Source organism: Erpetoichthys calabaricus, chromosome 14, assembly GCF_900747795.2.
Source record: "Erpetoichthys calabaricus chromosome 14, fErpCal1.3, whole genome shotgun sequence".
NCBI classification, from domain to species: Eukaryota; Metazoa; Chordata; class Cladistia; order Polypteriformes; family Polypteridae; genus Erpetoichthys; species Erpetoichthys calabaricus.
The window spans coordinates 102822287-102838231 of NC_041407.2; the positions used below are offsets into that span (position 1 = coordinate 102822287).

A 15945-nucleotide genomic window follows, 5' to 3' on the forward strand; every position below is an offset into this window, starting at 1 on the left:
TGATGACAACCTGTCCTTCACTGACCATGTTGCAACTGTCACTTTATACAATATCCACAAGATCGGAACCTAGCTAAGAGGGTATGCACTATTACACCTGGTCCAGGCTTTGGTCTATTCATGTCTGAACTACCGTAAATCTCTAATGGCCACAGTACCAGCATGTGTTAACAACCAGCAGCAGAAGATTCAAAATGCAGAGGTATCTACGGTGTTCAACCAGCCTAGGAGGGCACACGTCACTCCTCTCTCCAGATCTTTACACATATGAAGTTCAAATCCTTGATTCTTGCTACAGAGTATATGGAGACACTTGTGACACTGTGCTCCTTCTCAATCACTGAGGTCAGCTGCTGAAAGATATCTGGTGATGCCACCTCTGTGTGGTATCAAATGTCACTCCAGACTCTTTTCCTGTGTAGCCCCTGGCAGGTGGAACAAGCTGCCCACCTCCATTTAGACTGTTGACTCCCTCAATGTATACATTTGAAGACTTTTCTGTTTGCTGGATTTCTGTCTAAATGATGATGGCTTTTGATTGGTTCTTGTAACTAAGAAGTGTCACTCACTTGTATTTTGTTCCGAGCTCCTCACATGTGACGATCAATTTTGTCACTTTGTCCTGTAACACTTGATCCCAAACAGTCCCCCAGGCTGATTTCTCTTTTGTAAGTCACTTTGGGTAGAAGAGTCTGGTAGTCAAATACATGTAAATTTTGATTTTTTTTTATGGTTTGGTTTTGTCTTTAGTCGTAGGGGTGGCTCTGTGTGCATGAGAGCTGACAACCAATGAGCACTTAGCTGAACATACAATGCATATAAAGCAGTGACAAGAAATAAAAGATGCAAGTGTATTGGACCTAACAAACCGAGGAGAAGCTCCTCTGTGCAATCTCTCAAGTTATATGTACCACGACAGAATGAAAATAAGGGCAGAGATGGTGGATGAACTTGCCATAATTCACCATAGCTGTAAACCCCTCATACAGTACTGGCTCCGTCAGGCAGCACAGAAAAAAGTGTCGAGCTCCGCATATTTGGAAACGCGAAACCATGGCAGAAATCCAACATAGACTGAGATGAGAAACCAGACTGGTGGAGCCCAAGCCACAGACCACCACAGTGTAAGGTTCAGAGGACCTGCACAAACCCCAAACACACACACTTTTCTTCTCATCGCAATCAATTAAAACCACCAGTAAGGCGATGTACACCCTGTGAGATAGGCGCTATATAAGAAAAGAAAAAAAAAAACACTCGAGTCAACATGCAGGTGCCTGTGGCTTTTTTGCTTAATTATTTTTAAAAGCGAGTTGAAACATGCATGAGTACGTGTAGATAAAAAAGACTTTGTGAATTTCATGAAAAAAATGCAAAGAATGCCCTTTGGATTTAGGATTTCCTCCTCCAAGCCTTTAAGTGCTAAGTACATCACTGACCCCTCTGCCCTTCCTGCAGTGTTTCCTCTTTAGGGTACAAATGCAGATGTTAGGAAACCATTTCAGTGACGCCAAAACTCTTTTGGGGTGGTGATCTCCATGAGAGGTGCCATCCATCCTTCCATTTCCTGCCACTTATCAGTCTAAGCAAACATGCCCAGACACCCCTATTCCTCCCACAAACTCCTCCATCTCCTCCTGGGATGTTCCAAGGTGTTCCCAGGCTCAATCAAGAGATATTACCTCTTCAGCATGTCCTGGGTCTGCCCTGTGTTCTGCTCCTGGTTAGACATGCCAGAAACATCTCCGCAGAGAGACGTTGAGGAGGCATCCCAAACCACGTAAAAGTGGCTCCTTTCGTTGCAGAGGAGCAGCAACTTTACTCTAAACTCCTCCCGAATGTCTGCACTCCTCACCCTGTCTCTAAGACTGTGGAGGAAGCTCATTTCTGTCACTTGTGGCCATGACCAGTTCATTCAGTCATTACCCATGGTTCATGACCATAGATAAGGACAAGAACGTAGATCATCCAGTAAATCAACAGCTTCGACTTTTGTCTCTCTCTCTTTACTGCTACCATGACTGCCACAGCCCATCTGCTGATCTACCGCTCCCATCTTCCCTCATTTGTGAACAAACTTCTCTGCTTGAAGCAGCACCTCACTCCCAACATGGAGAAGGCACTCCATGACCTCCATGAATTGCCACCTTATCATGGTGGAGAGGTTTGTGTGTCCCACTCATCCTAGGAACTATATTGACTGGGGCTGTCATCCAGAGTAGGATCACTCAAGGCAAATGGGTCTAAGATGAGGCACCAGACTAAGTGCAGTTCAATCAACACTTATGAAAGTTTGACTAAGGACCCAGTAACCTCGCCCAGAAAAAGAAAACTGGGGTCTCACCCCTCTCATCGGTGAGTGCCTGCTGGTCAGACCCTTACCCTGGCTGGGCAAATCCCACATGTGCACCACGGGGCTGTCCTTCAGTGGGCCCACCACCAGCAGAAGCAGTCATAAGGGTCCGAAGCATTGTGTTTTGGGCAGCAAGTGCCTTGGTGGACTGAACCCTGGACACCGGAACTGGCTCTAGAGCGAGATGCTATATTACTGTAAATATCACAAAGTTTCATTATTTAGGGCTGAGGATGTGAGTTGGCCATTGTGGGATCTCAGGATGGAATGTGGAAGAGGTGAAGGCAAGTGGGCTACAGAAAGAGTTGAGATGGATTGAGGGTACAGTTTTCCATCGACAGTCTAAATCCACTTAATTTGTAAAAGAGAGAAGTCCATCCCAATGGTACTGTAAAAAGAGAAAACTAGCTTCTAGGTATAAAGGGTCCTTATTGTCACACAGGCAAAGTACAATGAAATTCTTACATGTGTTTATACACAATTTTATGTTTTTAATAAGCCTGGCTTCCATGCGTTTCATACATGTATAAACACCTAGAGAACAAGCCATTTACGGTATATATGGGGAAAGCATGCAGACTCCACATAGATGATAATCAGGCTGGTATCTCAACCCAAATCTCTGCTGCTCACTTTAAAAACATGGAGCTGCAGTGCCCAGAAGAGACAAAAAGTGGCACCACTCAGTCTTTGCAAGGCGATCCCCTGCCCAAATTTCCAAGGTGATTTCCTATCATTTCTCCCACCCTGGCCCCTAGCATCCAAAGTAGGAAAAACCAAATAGGCGCAGCCATGCTGCTTTTGTCACAACACGAGACAAGGATTTGTACAGCCCGCCCTCCTCCCATTGACCGCCAGCAACCCGCTGCACCGAGGGCCAGCATTACAGCCTCCTGCTAAAGCCCTCATGAATGCATGACTAGACGGATGAGGCTGACATCAGCTCATGCGGGGCACAAAGGAAACTCTTCATCAGAGCTCTTAAGTCACCGTCATGCATACAAAGCTGTGGTGCTCACATAGACAGATCGGGCAAGAGAGGAAGTGCCACCGACCACACCACTATTCTCATAAAGACAGAGCTCCCTAATGATCCTCACCTTGGCTCTTACTGACCATGGAAGATGGGTAAAAGTCAAGAGAAGGGCAGCTGACCTTTGAGCTGAGGTGAGTGACACAAATTAGAAGATTGGAATGAGCCTACCCTGTGAGGGGCAGAATGACTCAATAAGTCCACTTGAGCAGTTAGGTTGACACAAAAGGAGGGACACAAAGCCCAGGCCCCTATGTGTCATACAACACAGCATCCTGTGATGCAAACTCCAGTCTGTGGCATTCAGGTGCCCACCCATGAAGGGGTCTGAGTACTTTTTCAAGTGCAGAAAGCTATGAATGTTTCTATGTAATGGATAGATGGATGTCAGTCAGTCAGTATCCAACCCGCTATGTCCTAACACAGGGTCACGGGGGTCTGCTGGAGCCAATCCCAGCCAACACAGGGTGCAAGGCAGGAATAAATCCCGGGCAGGGCGCCAGCCCACCGCAGGGCTCACACACACTAAGCACACACTAGGGACAATTTAGGATCGCCAATGCACCTGTCTTTGGAGTGTGGGAGGAAACCCACGCAGACATGGGGAGAACACGCAAACTCCATGCAGGGAGGACTCGGGATGCGAACCTAGGTCTCCGTACTGCGAGGCAGCAGCGCTACCACTGCCCCACCGTGCCGCCCTTAGATGGATGTGAAAGACACAATATAAATAAGAGAGACAGATAGGTAGATAAGATGGATAGATCTGAAATTCACCATGTAGCATAGATAGATTAATAGATAGATGTGAAAACATAAATAGAAATAATAATAAAAATAAATAAGTCTATACATTTATATAGCACTTTTCTCACTACTCAGAGTGCTTTACATAGCGTGTGAGGAGCCACTTCAACAATCACTAATGTCCAGCATCCACCTAGTTAATGCAACAGCAGACATTTTGTACCAGTAAAGGGTGAGTGAGAGAGACAATTAGAGACAGGGCATGATTGAGGGCCAGATTAACTAGGCCATGGTTGGTGGGCAATTTAACTAGGACATAAGGATACATCCTAGTCTTTACAAAGGATGCCCAGGGATCTTTTATGACTACAGTGTGTCAGGACCTTGAATTTACATCTCATCCGGAAGATGGTGCCATTTTTACAGCTTTTTCCTTGTTGGTCTCCCATTCAAGTACTGGCTGGGCCTGAACATGCTTAGCTTCAGATGCGACAGATACAAAAGGCACTACATAAAACACACTGTAGATAGATATGAAAGATACCACATGATTGATTGATAAATAGATATGAAAGGCACAATATGATAAACAGATAGATATTAAAAACACTACATAATAGATACAATAAGATAAAGAGAGTGAGGGAAAATGTGGCTTTTTACAGAAGCTTAGTCTTTTAGCTTAATAAAAGGATAAGTGTCTGTATGTCTGTCTGGTTGCTATGTCTCTGTCCTCCAATTAATTGCACATCACAAACTTTTGTAGTTATATAATGTATTGCATTTGTCATTCCAGCAGAAGGTGCAGCACAGATATTTGCAGTAATAAAGTGTATTGGATTTGTCATTCCAACAGTGCATCACAAACACTAACGCTGCTTTTAGGAATCCCATACCAAATGGCATACAACAGGCACATGCATTGCATGGTGCACTGCAAACGTTAATGCCGATTACTTAGATTTCAGCCTGCCTTAGACAGGTATCACAGCTTGTATACACCAGTATAACAAAAAGTAACTGACAGATATGAAGATCACTACATGATATATTTTTAAATGTCGTTTGAAATTCTTTTCCTTCACACCATTAATCCGGCTGTCTCGTTAAGAGCAACACTATGAATTCTAAACTTTCCAAAAGTGTCCACGCATTAAAGAGTCTGATGTGAAAGGTTTTTTTCTAAATCTTAAAAGAGAGCCGTCAGTGTCACAAAGAGGCGGTTGTGTCGCATCTAACTTTTATAAACTGCTCTTGTTAACTGTCGAGCCTCTCCGCTTTCTGCCGCACAAACAGCAGAGCACACGATTCCTGCAGCCCGACCTGCGCATGCGCTGCTCTGTAACTCGATCTTAGCTCTTTTATTCCGCGCATGTTGTATGCAAACCTCAAATGAAGCTCATTATTAATTCAGGCTCACCACTTTCACACTAGCATACCTTGTTTTGCTTTGATGATGGCGCGGTGCGCGTATCTATTACCACCTGAAACCTCATTCCGCCTTTTTAAAACACTGTCGCAGTTTGGGAATATGTAATCAGCCGTGATCTTTATTTTCTGGAATGCGTATGCAAGGCTAAAGTAAGACGTACTCGGTGTGTGTGTGCGTGTAGCTGATTATTAGCAACACACGTCAGCTTTCTCGATAAAACTGGCTTTCAATTTCACAGACAAATCTTCCACTATTAAATACATTTAACAAAACTGGACACGTTTCAAAAGTCGACAAAACACGACGTGGATGGTCGCGCATACAGACTTTACTATTGTTTGACTGATGCTTTAAAACAATTGAAACACATTAGTTGCACTTCTTTTCTCATCTCCAATTGGAGCAGAGGCAGGTAAAGTGACTTGCTCAGGGTCACACAGTGTCAAGTAGACGGATTTGAACTCACAAACTCGGGGTTTACAATCCAGAGCCTTTAACCATTGCGTCCCAATGCAAGCAGCCTTGTCGGAGGGCTGCACTTGTTGACTCTCTTCAGTATTTTTCCTACAGTGGGACAGTTAAAACCCAGCCAAAACCTTCTCCCCACCCACCCCCAATCCCCCACCGGAAGCTAGATTGGGCAGTGCATTATCTCCGTTATCTCTCCATTCCAGAGCACCTTCAGCCGATCGCGTATCGCTCACACGGGCAGGCAGCCGATCTGTGTGAAGGGTTAAAGCGCCCAGCAAGCCAGTCTGGTGACCCTTGAGGGTTCACCACGTGGAGAGGCGCTGATGTCGCAACTTGTCGAGCAACTTTGCTTTTATCCTTTCATAATTCCTTTGCCTTTCGTCATACTAAACAGCTCTTCAGGCTGTCGTTCTTCACACATCCTCTGCTGTGTATATTTACAGTGCCATTAATGGATTTCAACTAGCCGGGAGGAGAATCTAAAGGACAAACAGGCTCTTTCAATAATATTATGACTGAGCAGGGGTAGGAGTCTGCTTTTAGAGGGCTGCTTCTTGAAGAAGCAGGCTACAGGGCTGCCAAAACGCCTCTTTTAGAATGAACATCCTGCTATTAAAAGCACTGTGCCATCTATATCAAAGACACTAACTCTTTAATTGCTGGTCACGACATTTTAATTTTCTTTCAGGCTTTAGAAGTTGAGCATTTTTATAAGGGTTGTATTGGTTAACGCCTCACAGCTATAAAATATTGGCTTCAGATTCTGTTTGTGTGTAGTTTGCACGTTCTCAATGTCAACTCTTAAAAATAAAGGTGCTCAAGTGGTTCTTTATAGCGGAGCCAGAGGGGAATCAAGAAAGGAACGATCTACCAGTAGGTTCCAGAAGGAATTTTTATTCATGTAGATCAGTAATGGGTTCCATTGGTAACCATGCATAGGTGATAACAGATTTTTGAAATGCTAATTGATTCCTAATTTTAAAAGGACAGTCACACAGGCTAAGCTCAGTGTTACTGGATCTGTTCGTATGCTAATAGGCCGCCTAGTACACATTAAAGATTTCTGTTTTTTTTCTTTTCAAAGTCCAAAGAACCAACTTCTTAAGCAAAGAGCCTTCCCAGAATTAAATGGTTCTTTGTCAAGCAATTCTCCTATGGGAATCATTTCCCAAAAGATTGATCCACATGATTGATCCAGAAAGTAACCTTTTTATTTAGATCCATAACAGGCTCCAGAGCTAACCATGCACAGATGATAACACTTTTCTGAAATATCAATGGCTTCCTGATTTTAAAAGGACTTCCTGCAAACAAATGACGCAGGCTAAGTTCAAGTTTTCTTGATCTGCCAGGGCTTGATGCCATTTCTATTACCATCCTCTGTGCCAGGGTCATAACATAAAATTTCAACACAGACAATATTTGTCATAGTTAAAAACTTGAAGACACATTATCCTTATTCAAAGGATATTGAAAAAACGCAAGTCTTAAACCTGGACTTAAAAAACCGAGAGTGACATGGCATATCTTATGTTGAAGAGTATACTTTTCAGAAGTCAAGAGGTTGCAGCAGTACAAGTCTGGTGGCCTTAATGCTTCAAAGCTTGAGGCACAAAGAGCACAAGGCAATTTGGAGACCTGAATGAACGTGTCAAGATTTATGGGTGCAGATCAGCAATATAAGGAGGTGCCAAACCATTAAGAGTTTTAAAGACCAACACTAAGACCTTGAACTGTATCCTAAAATGAGCCGGAAGCCAGTGCAATGAGGCTAACAGTGGGTTGATATATTGCCTCTTGAAAGTGCCAGTGTGCAACCGATGCAACCACATTCTCAACCAGTCGTAGGCGTGATAAAGCTAAGTGGCTCACACCTACATAAAGGGAATTACATAATCTAAGTGAGAAGTCATGAAAACGAGGATTCATTTTTCTAGGTCAGCATGAGACAGGAATGACTTTGTTTGCATTAATATCCGAAGTTCAAAGAAACTGAACATAAGAAATTTGAGAAATGAGAGGAGACCCTTCTGTCCATTTGTCACTCATTTGTTTAGCTAATAGCTAAGCTGTCCCAGTATCTCATCCACATACAGTACTTCTTAAAGGTTGTCCAGGTTTCTGCTTCAACTCCATGTCTCGGTAGTTTGTTCCAGATTCCCACAACTAATGAAGTGCTATCTGGCTTCAGTCCTAAATGCACGTCCCCTTAATTTCTACCGATGTCCATGATTATTTGATTCACCGTTAAGCTGACAGAATTCTGCTGGATCTGCTTTATCAGTGACTTTGAGGATTTTGAAAACCTGGCTGTGGTCCTCATGGAATCTCCTCTGCTCAGACTAAAAAGGTTTAATTCTCAGAGTCTGTCACTGTAGGACATCTCCTTAAGTCCTGGGATGCATTTGGTTGCTGTCCTCTGCACAGCTTCAAATTCAACTGCTTTTTACCACTGCACTATTTTTTTTTTTTTAATTACAGTCAGGGTCCAAAAAAAAGTTTAGATTCCAGATCTGCCATTTCATAGATAAGCAGCAAGAGCAAAGCATATGCAACCACATACCTATGACAAAATGTCCAACAAATACATTAACGTCTGTCTGGTCATCACTGCAAACATAACATCACAGAGGACTCACCTGGGCCCTCAACTCTGTCATTGTGCTAAAACTTCTGTGATGCTTAAAAAAGATCAAGTTCCCCCCCGCCCTCCTCTCCACGTTCTGAAGGAAGCACTATACACATCGTCCTGACCAGCTCCAGCAATATCTGCTATGGAATCTGCAGTGCCTCAAACCGCAAAACCCTGCAGCACACAGTGAAGACAGCCAAGAAGATCATCAGGGTGTCTTTTCCCTCCCTCCAAGACATGCACCACATGTATGGAAGGCTTCCAGCATAGTGGATGACCCAACCTGCCCCTGCCATGAACTCTTTTCCCTTTTACCATCTGGCAAGCGATACTGCAGCATTTGTGCCCACTCTGCCAGACTGTGTGACAGTTTCTATGCACAGGCTGTGTGGCTCCTTAGCACCCTGCTGCACCCAAGACCCAAGTGAATATGATAGCAAGCCACTGAAAACACATATGGACTACCAATCTGCCATGAAGCTCTTACATACAAACACATGTAAAAGGTGCTTTACATTACACATGTTAACATACATACGACATGATACATATGTGCACTCTTTCGAACCCACCCCATTACATTGATTACATCTTGCCTGAAGAAGGGGCCTGAGTTGCCTCGAAAGCTTGCATATTGTAATCTTTCTAGTTAGCCAATAAAAGGTGTCATTTTGCTTGGCTTTTCTCTACATTCATAATGGCTAACACGGTACAACACCCTAGTACTACAGAACCCACCCCAGAAACTGCTTGGGCAATTCTGCACTTTATTAAATCTTGTACTCCTAAGAAACTTATTGCTGTAAATGCTGAACGTACATTATAACATATGTATAGATAAACACATGGGCATGAAATGATACAGTAGATAGATAGAGAGATAGATAGATAGATAGATAGATAGATAGATAGATAGATAGATAGATAGATAGATAGATAGATAGATAGATAGATAGCATTTTATTTGTCCCAAGCGGGTAATTTGGCATTATACAGAACCTCACCTTCAACCTTAATAAACACTGTAAGTGTCTGTGTCTGTCCATGTCCGTCTGGTTGCTATGACTCTGTCATTCCAACAGATGGGGCATCACAAACATTTTTAGTAATAAATTGCATTGCATTAGTAATTCCAACAGAAGGCACATCACAAACATTAATGCCGCTCGGACCCACACATCCCACTAAAGTGTCATCAGAGAGCTGTCATTTGTAATAGTGCATTATGTGCCAGAGTGGTACTTCAGAGCGATGCCATTGAGGAACCATCTACATGAAGGTTCCAAAAAGATCCCTTAATTTTTTATAATGGTAACAGGCTCCATACAGTCAAAAACCATGATTATATGATAACAGATTTGTGAATTACCAATGGCTCCTAATTTTAAAAGGCCCCTGACTGCACACCATCAAACAGACTAAGTTAAGGTTTTCTTAATCTGTTAATGCCCTGCTAGGTAGCCTACCATACATTAAAGCTTTCAGTTTTTTTCAACATATGAGCACAAAGAACCAAATTCATATGCAAAATACCTGTCCCAGAACCAGTATTTTTAAGAGTGTAGGAAAGAATGACACAACTATCAATGTATTATTGAATTTGTCAGGTCACATCATTTTCTAACTCGCTTAATACAGAACTGGGTTGCATTTTGTTTCTGGGTCTGGAGCCTGTTCCAGTTATCACAGGGTGCTATGGCAGGAACAATTCCTAGAGGGGAGGCAAGTCCATCACAGTTACTATTGAATACATTTGATTTAAAATTTTAATTGTATCTCAAATGTGGTAATTCGCCTTGGACAAAGGTGTCAGACAAAAAATAGTAATAATTTATCTGATAATAATCTATATGAAGAGTTCCACTTTGGTTTTTCCCCCATCCATAGTACAGACATGGCACTTCTTAAAATTACCAACGACCTTCTTATGGCTGGTGACTCTGGTTTAAGTACTATTCTCATCCTTCTCGATCTGAGTGCGGCCTTTGATACTATTTGTCATACCACTCTCCTTAATAGATTGTCTTTGATTGGAATTACCCGCACTCAGTTCATTCAGCTTAAAACTTTCACATCCCAACCCACCGCTGTTACTTCAGGAGCCCTGGTGCATCTTCTTTTTATCATTTACCTTGGCAATATCTTTTGTAAATATAACATTAATTTTCACTGTTATGCTAATGACACCCAGCTCTACCTTGCCAGTAATCCCACCTCTTCCTTTCCACCATATTCGCTTATTGACTGCATTGCTGACATTAAATCCTGGTTTTCTTCAAATTTTCTTAAATTAAACAGTGGCAAAACTGAGGTTCTCCTCATTGGTACAAAATCATCATCCAAAGCTGATAATCTTTCATTTGCTATTGATTACTCCGTTGTTTCCCCTTCACCTCAGGTCAAGAGTCTGGGTGTCATCCTTGATAGTACTCTATCTTTCCAGTCTCACATAATAACATCACCCGGTCTGCTTACTTCCACCTACCTATATTAATCACATCCGACACTCCCTCACTCCCCATACCACTGCCATCCTTGTTCACAGTCTTGTTACTTCTCATCTGGACTATTGCAATTCACTCCTCTTTGGTCTCTCTAATAAATCTCTCCATAAGCTTCAGCTAGTCCAGAATTCTGCTGCTCGCTTCATTACTCTAACCCCGTCTATTCACCATATTACTCCGGCCTTGCAGCAGCTTCATTGGCTCCCAATTCGAATTTCGAATTGATTTTAAAATTCTGCTGTTAACATTTAAGGCCATTCATAACCTCTCCCCTCCATATATGTCCGACCTTCTTCATGCTGCCATTCCCTCCCGTAACCTTAGATCCTCTTTGTCCATCCATCTGACCGTCCCTCTCACCTGTCTAACCACCATGGGGAGCAGAGCATTCAGTCGTTCTGCTCCCAAGTTCTGGAACTCACTACCTACACAGCTTAGAAATATTGAATCATTTTCAGCATCCAAATGTAAACTTAAAACCCATTGGTTTAAAATGTCTTTTTCTTTATGATTACAGTGGCTCTGTTTGGTTTTACTTTTTATATTTTCTGTATTTTCTGATGTTTTAAGTTTTGTTTATAATGTGCTTTTTTATTTATTGTTTGTTCGGTGTCCTTGAGTGTTTAGAAAGGCGCCTTGTATAAATAAAATGTATTATTATTAAGGGTCTGTCTGGGGAGGAGGTGCACAATTAAGCTGTAAGGAGAAGTTTGATCAGGGACATCGACCCCACATAGTAGTGGGCAAAGATGAAGAGAAAGAAGAAGTATGGAGAAGTACATTTAACAGGTGCCTGTCAGACCCAAGTGATCCACTGTTAGATTTGCCGTCAGCAAAGTGGTCCTCAGTCCAAAACACTTTGAGTACCACTGCTTCAGAACATTGCCATTGGGGAACCATTTTATCTTTCCGAAAGAACCATCCACTAGAATTTTCCAGACAGAAATTTTATTTATTTAGATCAGTAATGGGTTCCATTCATAACCATGCATACATGATGACAAGAGTTTTAAAAGTCAATGGCTTCCTGATTTTAAAAGGACAGTCACACAGGTTAAGCTCAGGGTTTCTGGATCTGTTCATATCCTAATAGGTTCGCCTACTAGACATTAAAGATTTCTGCTTTGTCCTTTTCAAAGCCCAAAAAATGAAATGGTTCTTTGTTAAGCAATGCTTCTGAGTGCCATGAAGGAGACACTATGTGCAGGAGTGTCACTTAATCCAATTCAGGAGAGCCCTAGTTGATGGCCCAAACAATTATTTTAAAGAGTATACATGTTACCACTGTGCTAAGTGATGAGAGCGACAAAATGTAAGGAGGCCAGCAAAGCAGCCCCCACAGCCTGGACCACATTTGCATTTTTCGATTTTGAGGGTGGCACTCCCAATATGCTATGCTGCCAAGTTGGCTGCTAGCTGTAAATTGATGAAATCTATGTGGACATGTGTGTGAGAGTGTGATGCAATGGCATCCTGGCCATGGCTGGCACCTGCATCTCTATAGACTTAATAAAGGCATTTGCGACACATCCGTTCATCCATTTTCAAGCCGACTTATCCTGTAGCAGCATCGCAGGGACTTTGATACATATAATGTAGCACTTGGTGTCAAGTTGTTCTGCCTACCTGTGATGGAGGATCACAGGAATTGTCGGGTAGAGGGGGTCCTTTCATCGGATTGGCTGGCCCAGCGCTGTCTCAGCTGTGGAATGGCCAATAGAGGGAGGCAGCTTGATGGCCGAGGTCTCCAGGACTCTAAATAAATCTGAATCCTATTATGTGATATACTGTAATCTACTGTTAAATTCTACTATGTACTTGTAATATTTTTTATTTTACTATTATATTGTATTGAGGATTACTTGTGTTCTGTTCTGTGTATTGTATTGTACACTGTTTTTTTACACCCACTGCATGTCTCTTTTTGAACTGCCTTTCCTGAGGTTTCTTCCATTTTTTTTCCCTACAAGGGTTATTTTTTGGGAGTTTTTTCTTGCCTTCTTAAAGAGTCAAGGCAGGGAGGCTGTCAAGAGACAGGGCCTGTTAAAGCTCATTGTGGCACTTCTCGTGTGATTTTTGGGATATACAAAAATAAATTGTATTGTATGTTTCAGTCAGCATCGGGTGCAAGGCAGAAACAAGTCCATCGCAGGCTGAACAGACAAGGTCCAGTTTAGCAATGCCAATCCCCCTAACCTGCATATCTTTGTACTGTGGGGGGAAAAACCACACAAACACAGGGTGAACATGTGAACTCCATTCAGGGAGCAACAGAAATACAAACCCCTGGTCTCTATGTTGCAAGACAGCAAGCGCTAACACTGTGCGACCATGCCTCCCATTTGCAATACAAGGAGGCACTGTGGCATAGTGGGTAAGGCTTTGGACTCCAAATGCTGAGGTTGTGGGTTCAAATCCCACTACTGAAACAGTGTGACCCTGAGCAAGTCACTTCACCTTAATGTGCGCCAATCAGAAAAAGAAATGGAACCAATTTTTTGTTTTGGATAAAGGGGTCAGCCAAGTAATAGTAATAATAAATTGTCAGGACATGGGACAAAGTTAAGCAGTTAGCGCTGCTGCTTTACAGCTTAGTGGACTTGGGTTCAAATTATGGCCCAACCCATGTATGTGTGGCCTTGGGACTTTCTTCCCAAATAGTATTGTATGTTATGTTAATGATCAACTTTTAATAAATATGCCCCCCCCCCCCCCATGTGACCTTTTCAGAATGTTATTGTTTTGTGCCTCTTGTTTTGTGTTTTCATTATTGCAGCTGTAGTGTGGCATAGTAGTTAAGCCTTAAGACCTCAAACTCTGAAGTTGTCGGTTCAAATCCCACTACTGACACCATGTGACCCTGAGCAAGTCACTTCACCTGCCTGTGTGCCAATTGGAAAAAGAAATGGAACCAATTTTTTTTTTTGGATAAAGGGGTCAGCCAAGTAATAATAATAATAAAATGTTCAGACCCGGGACGGAACGGTTGGCACTACCACTTGGGAGCTGAGTAGACTTGGGTTCAAATGACAGCACACTCCGGTCTGTGTGGCCTTTGCACCTTCCTCCTAAACAGACGTGTATGTTATGTTAATTGTTGACTCTTAGTAAATGCCCCCCGCCACCCCCCTCTCACGTGACTTTCTCAGAATGTTATTATCTTGGGTTTCTAGTTATTTTTTCTTTTGGGTAACCTAAACATTATTATTGCAGCTGTAGTGTGGCATAGTAGTTAAACCTTTGGATCTCAAACTCTGAAGTTGTTGGTTTAAATCCCACTACTGTCACTATGTCTCTCTGAGCAAGTCACTTCACCTGCCTGTGTACTAATTGGACAAACAAAAGAAATGTAACAAATTGTATCTTAAATGTCCTAAAGTCGCCTAGGATAAAAGTCTCAGCCTAACAATCTAATCAACTTTCCAGTCGTTTCCCATATTCCTTGACTTTCGCACGACCTGTTAAACCCCATTAACGATTTCAATCTTTAAACATGAAAACACGAAGTTAAATGTCGCCTTCTGAATTCTGCCTCCAACGCTAATTCCCACTTTATTGACGTTTTTCTAATCGCAGTGCGTCTAATCATTTTAGCGCTCATACCCTAATCAGAGGTAACATGAGATGTTTGACATTTAAGTCCCCTGGACAGCTACAGGGGTGATAAAATGTAAATTGGCGCACTTCCTTAACTCGCTCACAAAGTTGGGAATGAACTTCGATTTGAAGGAACATTCAAAGACATTAAAAACAAAGCAGAACTAACTCCGACCTTCGAGGAGATGGGTGTATATAATGTGCCTCCTGACCTGCAGCTCACACCAGGCGACCTCCACCGTGGTCTCCGTGTCCAGACCCTTGTAGACTGTCTTGAAGGAGCCCCTTCCGATTTCGATATTGAACTTCAGGTAACGGCCGTCAGGTGAGATGGCCACCGCTTTGGTCTCCACGTCCTCTTTCTCCTCCAGCTCCAAGCGACTCTCAACCGAAGGGGCTCTCTGAACGACCTGAGCGGGCTTCTGCTGGCCGCTCTCGTCCTCCGAGTCCGAACTGATATCCACTGTGTTCTGCGAACGAAGCTGGGCTTGGAGGTGCTGAGGTTGGGGCAAAGGCAGAGGCAGCGGTGTGGGGTCCACGCAGATCTCCTCCCTGCTCTCAGTGGACCAAGAAGGCGATCCTTCGAACACCAGGGTGTCCAACTCGGTGGAGTCCCTCCGGTTGAACCTGTGCGAATTGCGACGGACATTGCCTGACGGTCTCCTCCGCCGCTGCGGCGTGACATGGAGCGAAGGAAGACAGGAGTCCTCGTCCAGGATGGGACTTAGGGGGATGCCACATCCCGCCAGATCCACTTCGGTTTGGGACATGGCTCTAAGAGTGAGAAGAAGTCAGCGGCATGGTGAAGTGGCGCTTGAGCGCACTCTCTGGAAAAAAACTTTCTAAATATAGTCACAGCTTGATCTCCCATTACGTGCCAACTGTTCTCGGCTTTAGCGACATTTCCCTCGTTTTGTTAACGTTTCCAGGGTCCTCTGTGCCTGAAAGTCCGTTTGTCCATAGCCGCGGGAGGCAACCTGCGGCGGACCTCGAGTGGCAGGCACACTCTGTACTTAGCGACGATCCTTTAGCTTATGGGAATCACACGTGCACGATGTCTTCTCGCCGCCTTCTATTCACGAGGAATCAGCCGCTACCACCCCCAAACACACAGCACTCACCCTTCTGCAAACTCGTGTGCCTCTGCCTACTGTACGTGCGCTCTGCTCAAGAGTC

At 43.3% G+C, this 15945-nt stretch overlaps 1 protein-coding gene across 4 annotated transcripts in view; it reads right to left on the reverse strand.

Moving 5' to 3' along the window:
- The window catches only part of LOC114665325 (serine/threonine-protein kinase WNK4-like), a 95363-nt gene extending 79418 nt beyond the window's left edge, over nucleotides 1-15945 (reverse strand). For all 4 annotated transcript variants that reach the window (XR_007936682.1, XR_007936681.1, XR_003718390.2 and 1 more), the window contains exon 1: nucleotides 14982-15945. Coding sequence is in view for 1 of the 4 variants with exons in the window: in XM_028819822.2 (XP_028675655.1) it covers nucleotides 14982-15539 (558 nt within the window). In the remaining 3 variants the exon portion in view is untranslated. The remainder of the gene's footprint in view (nucleotides 1-14981) is intronic.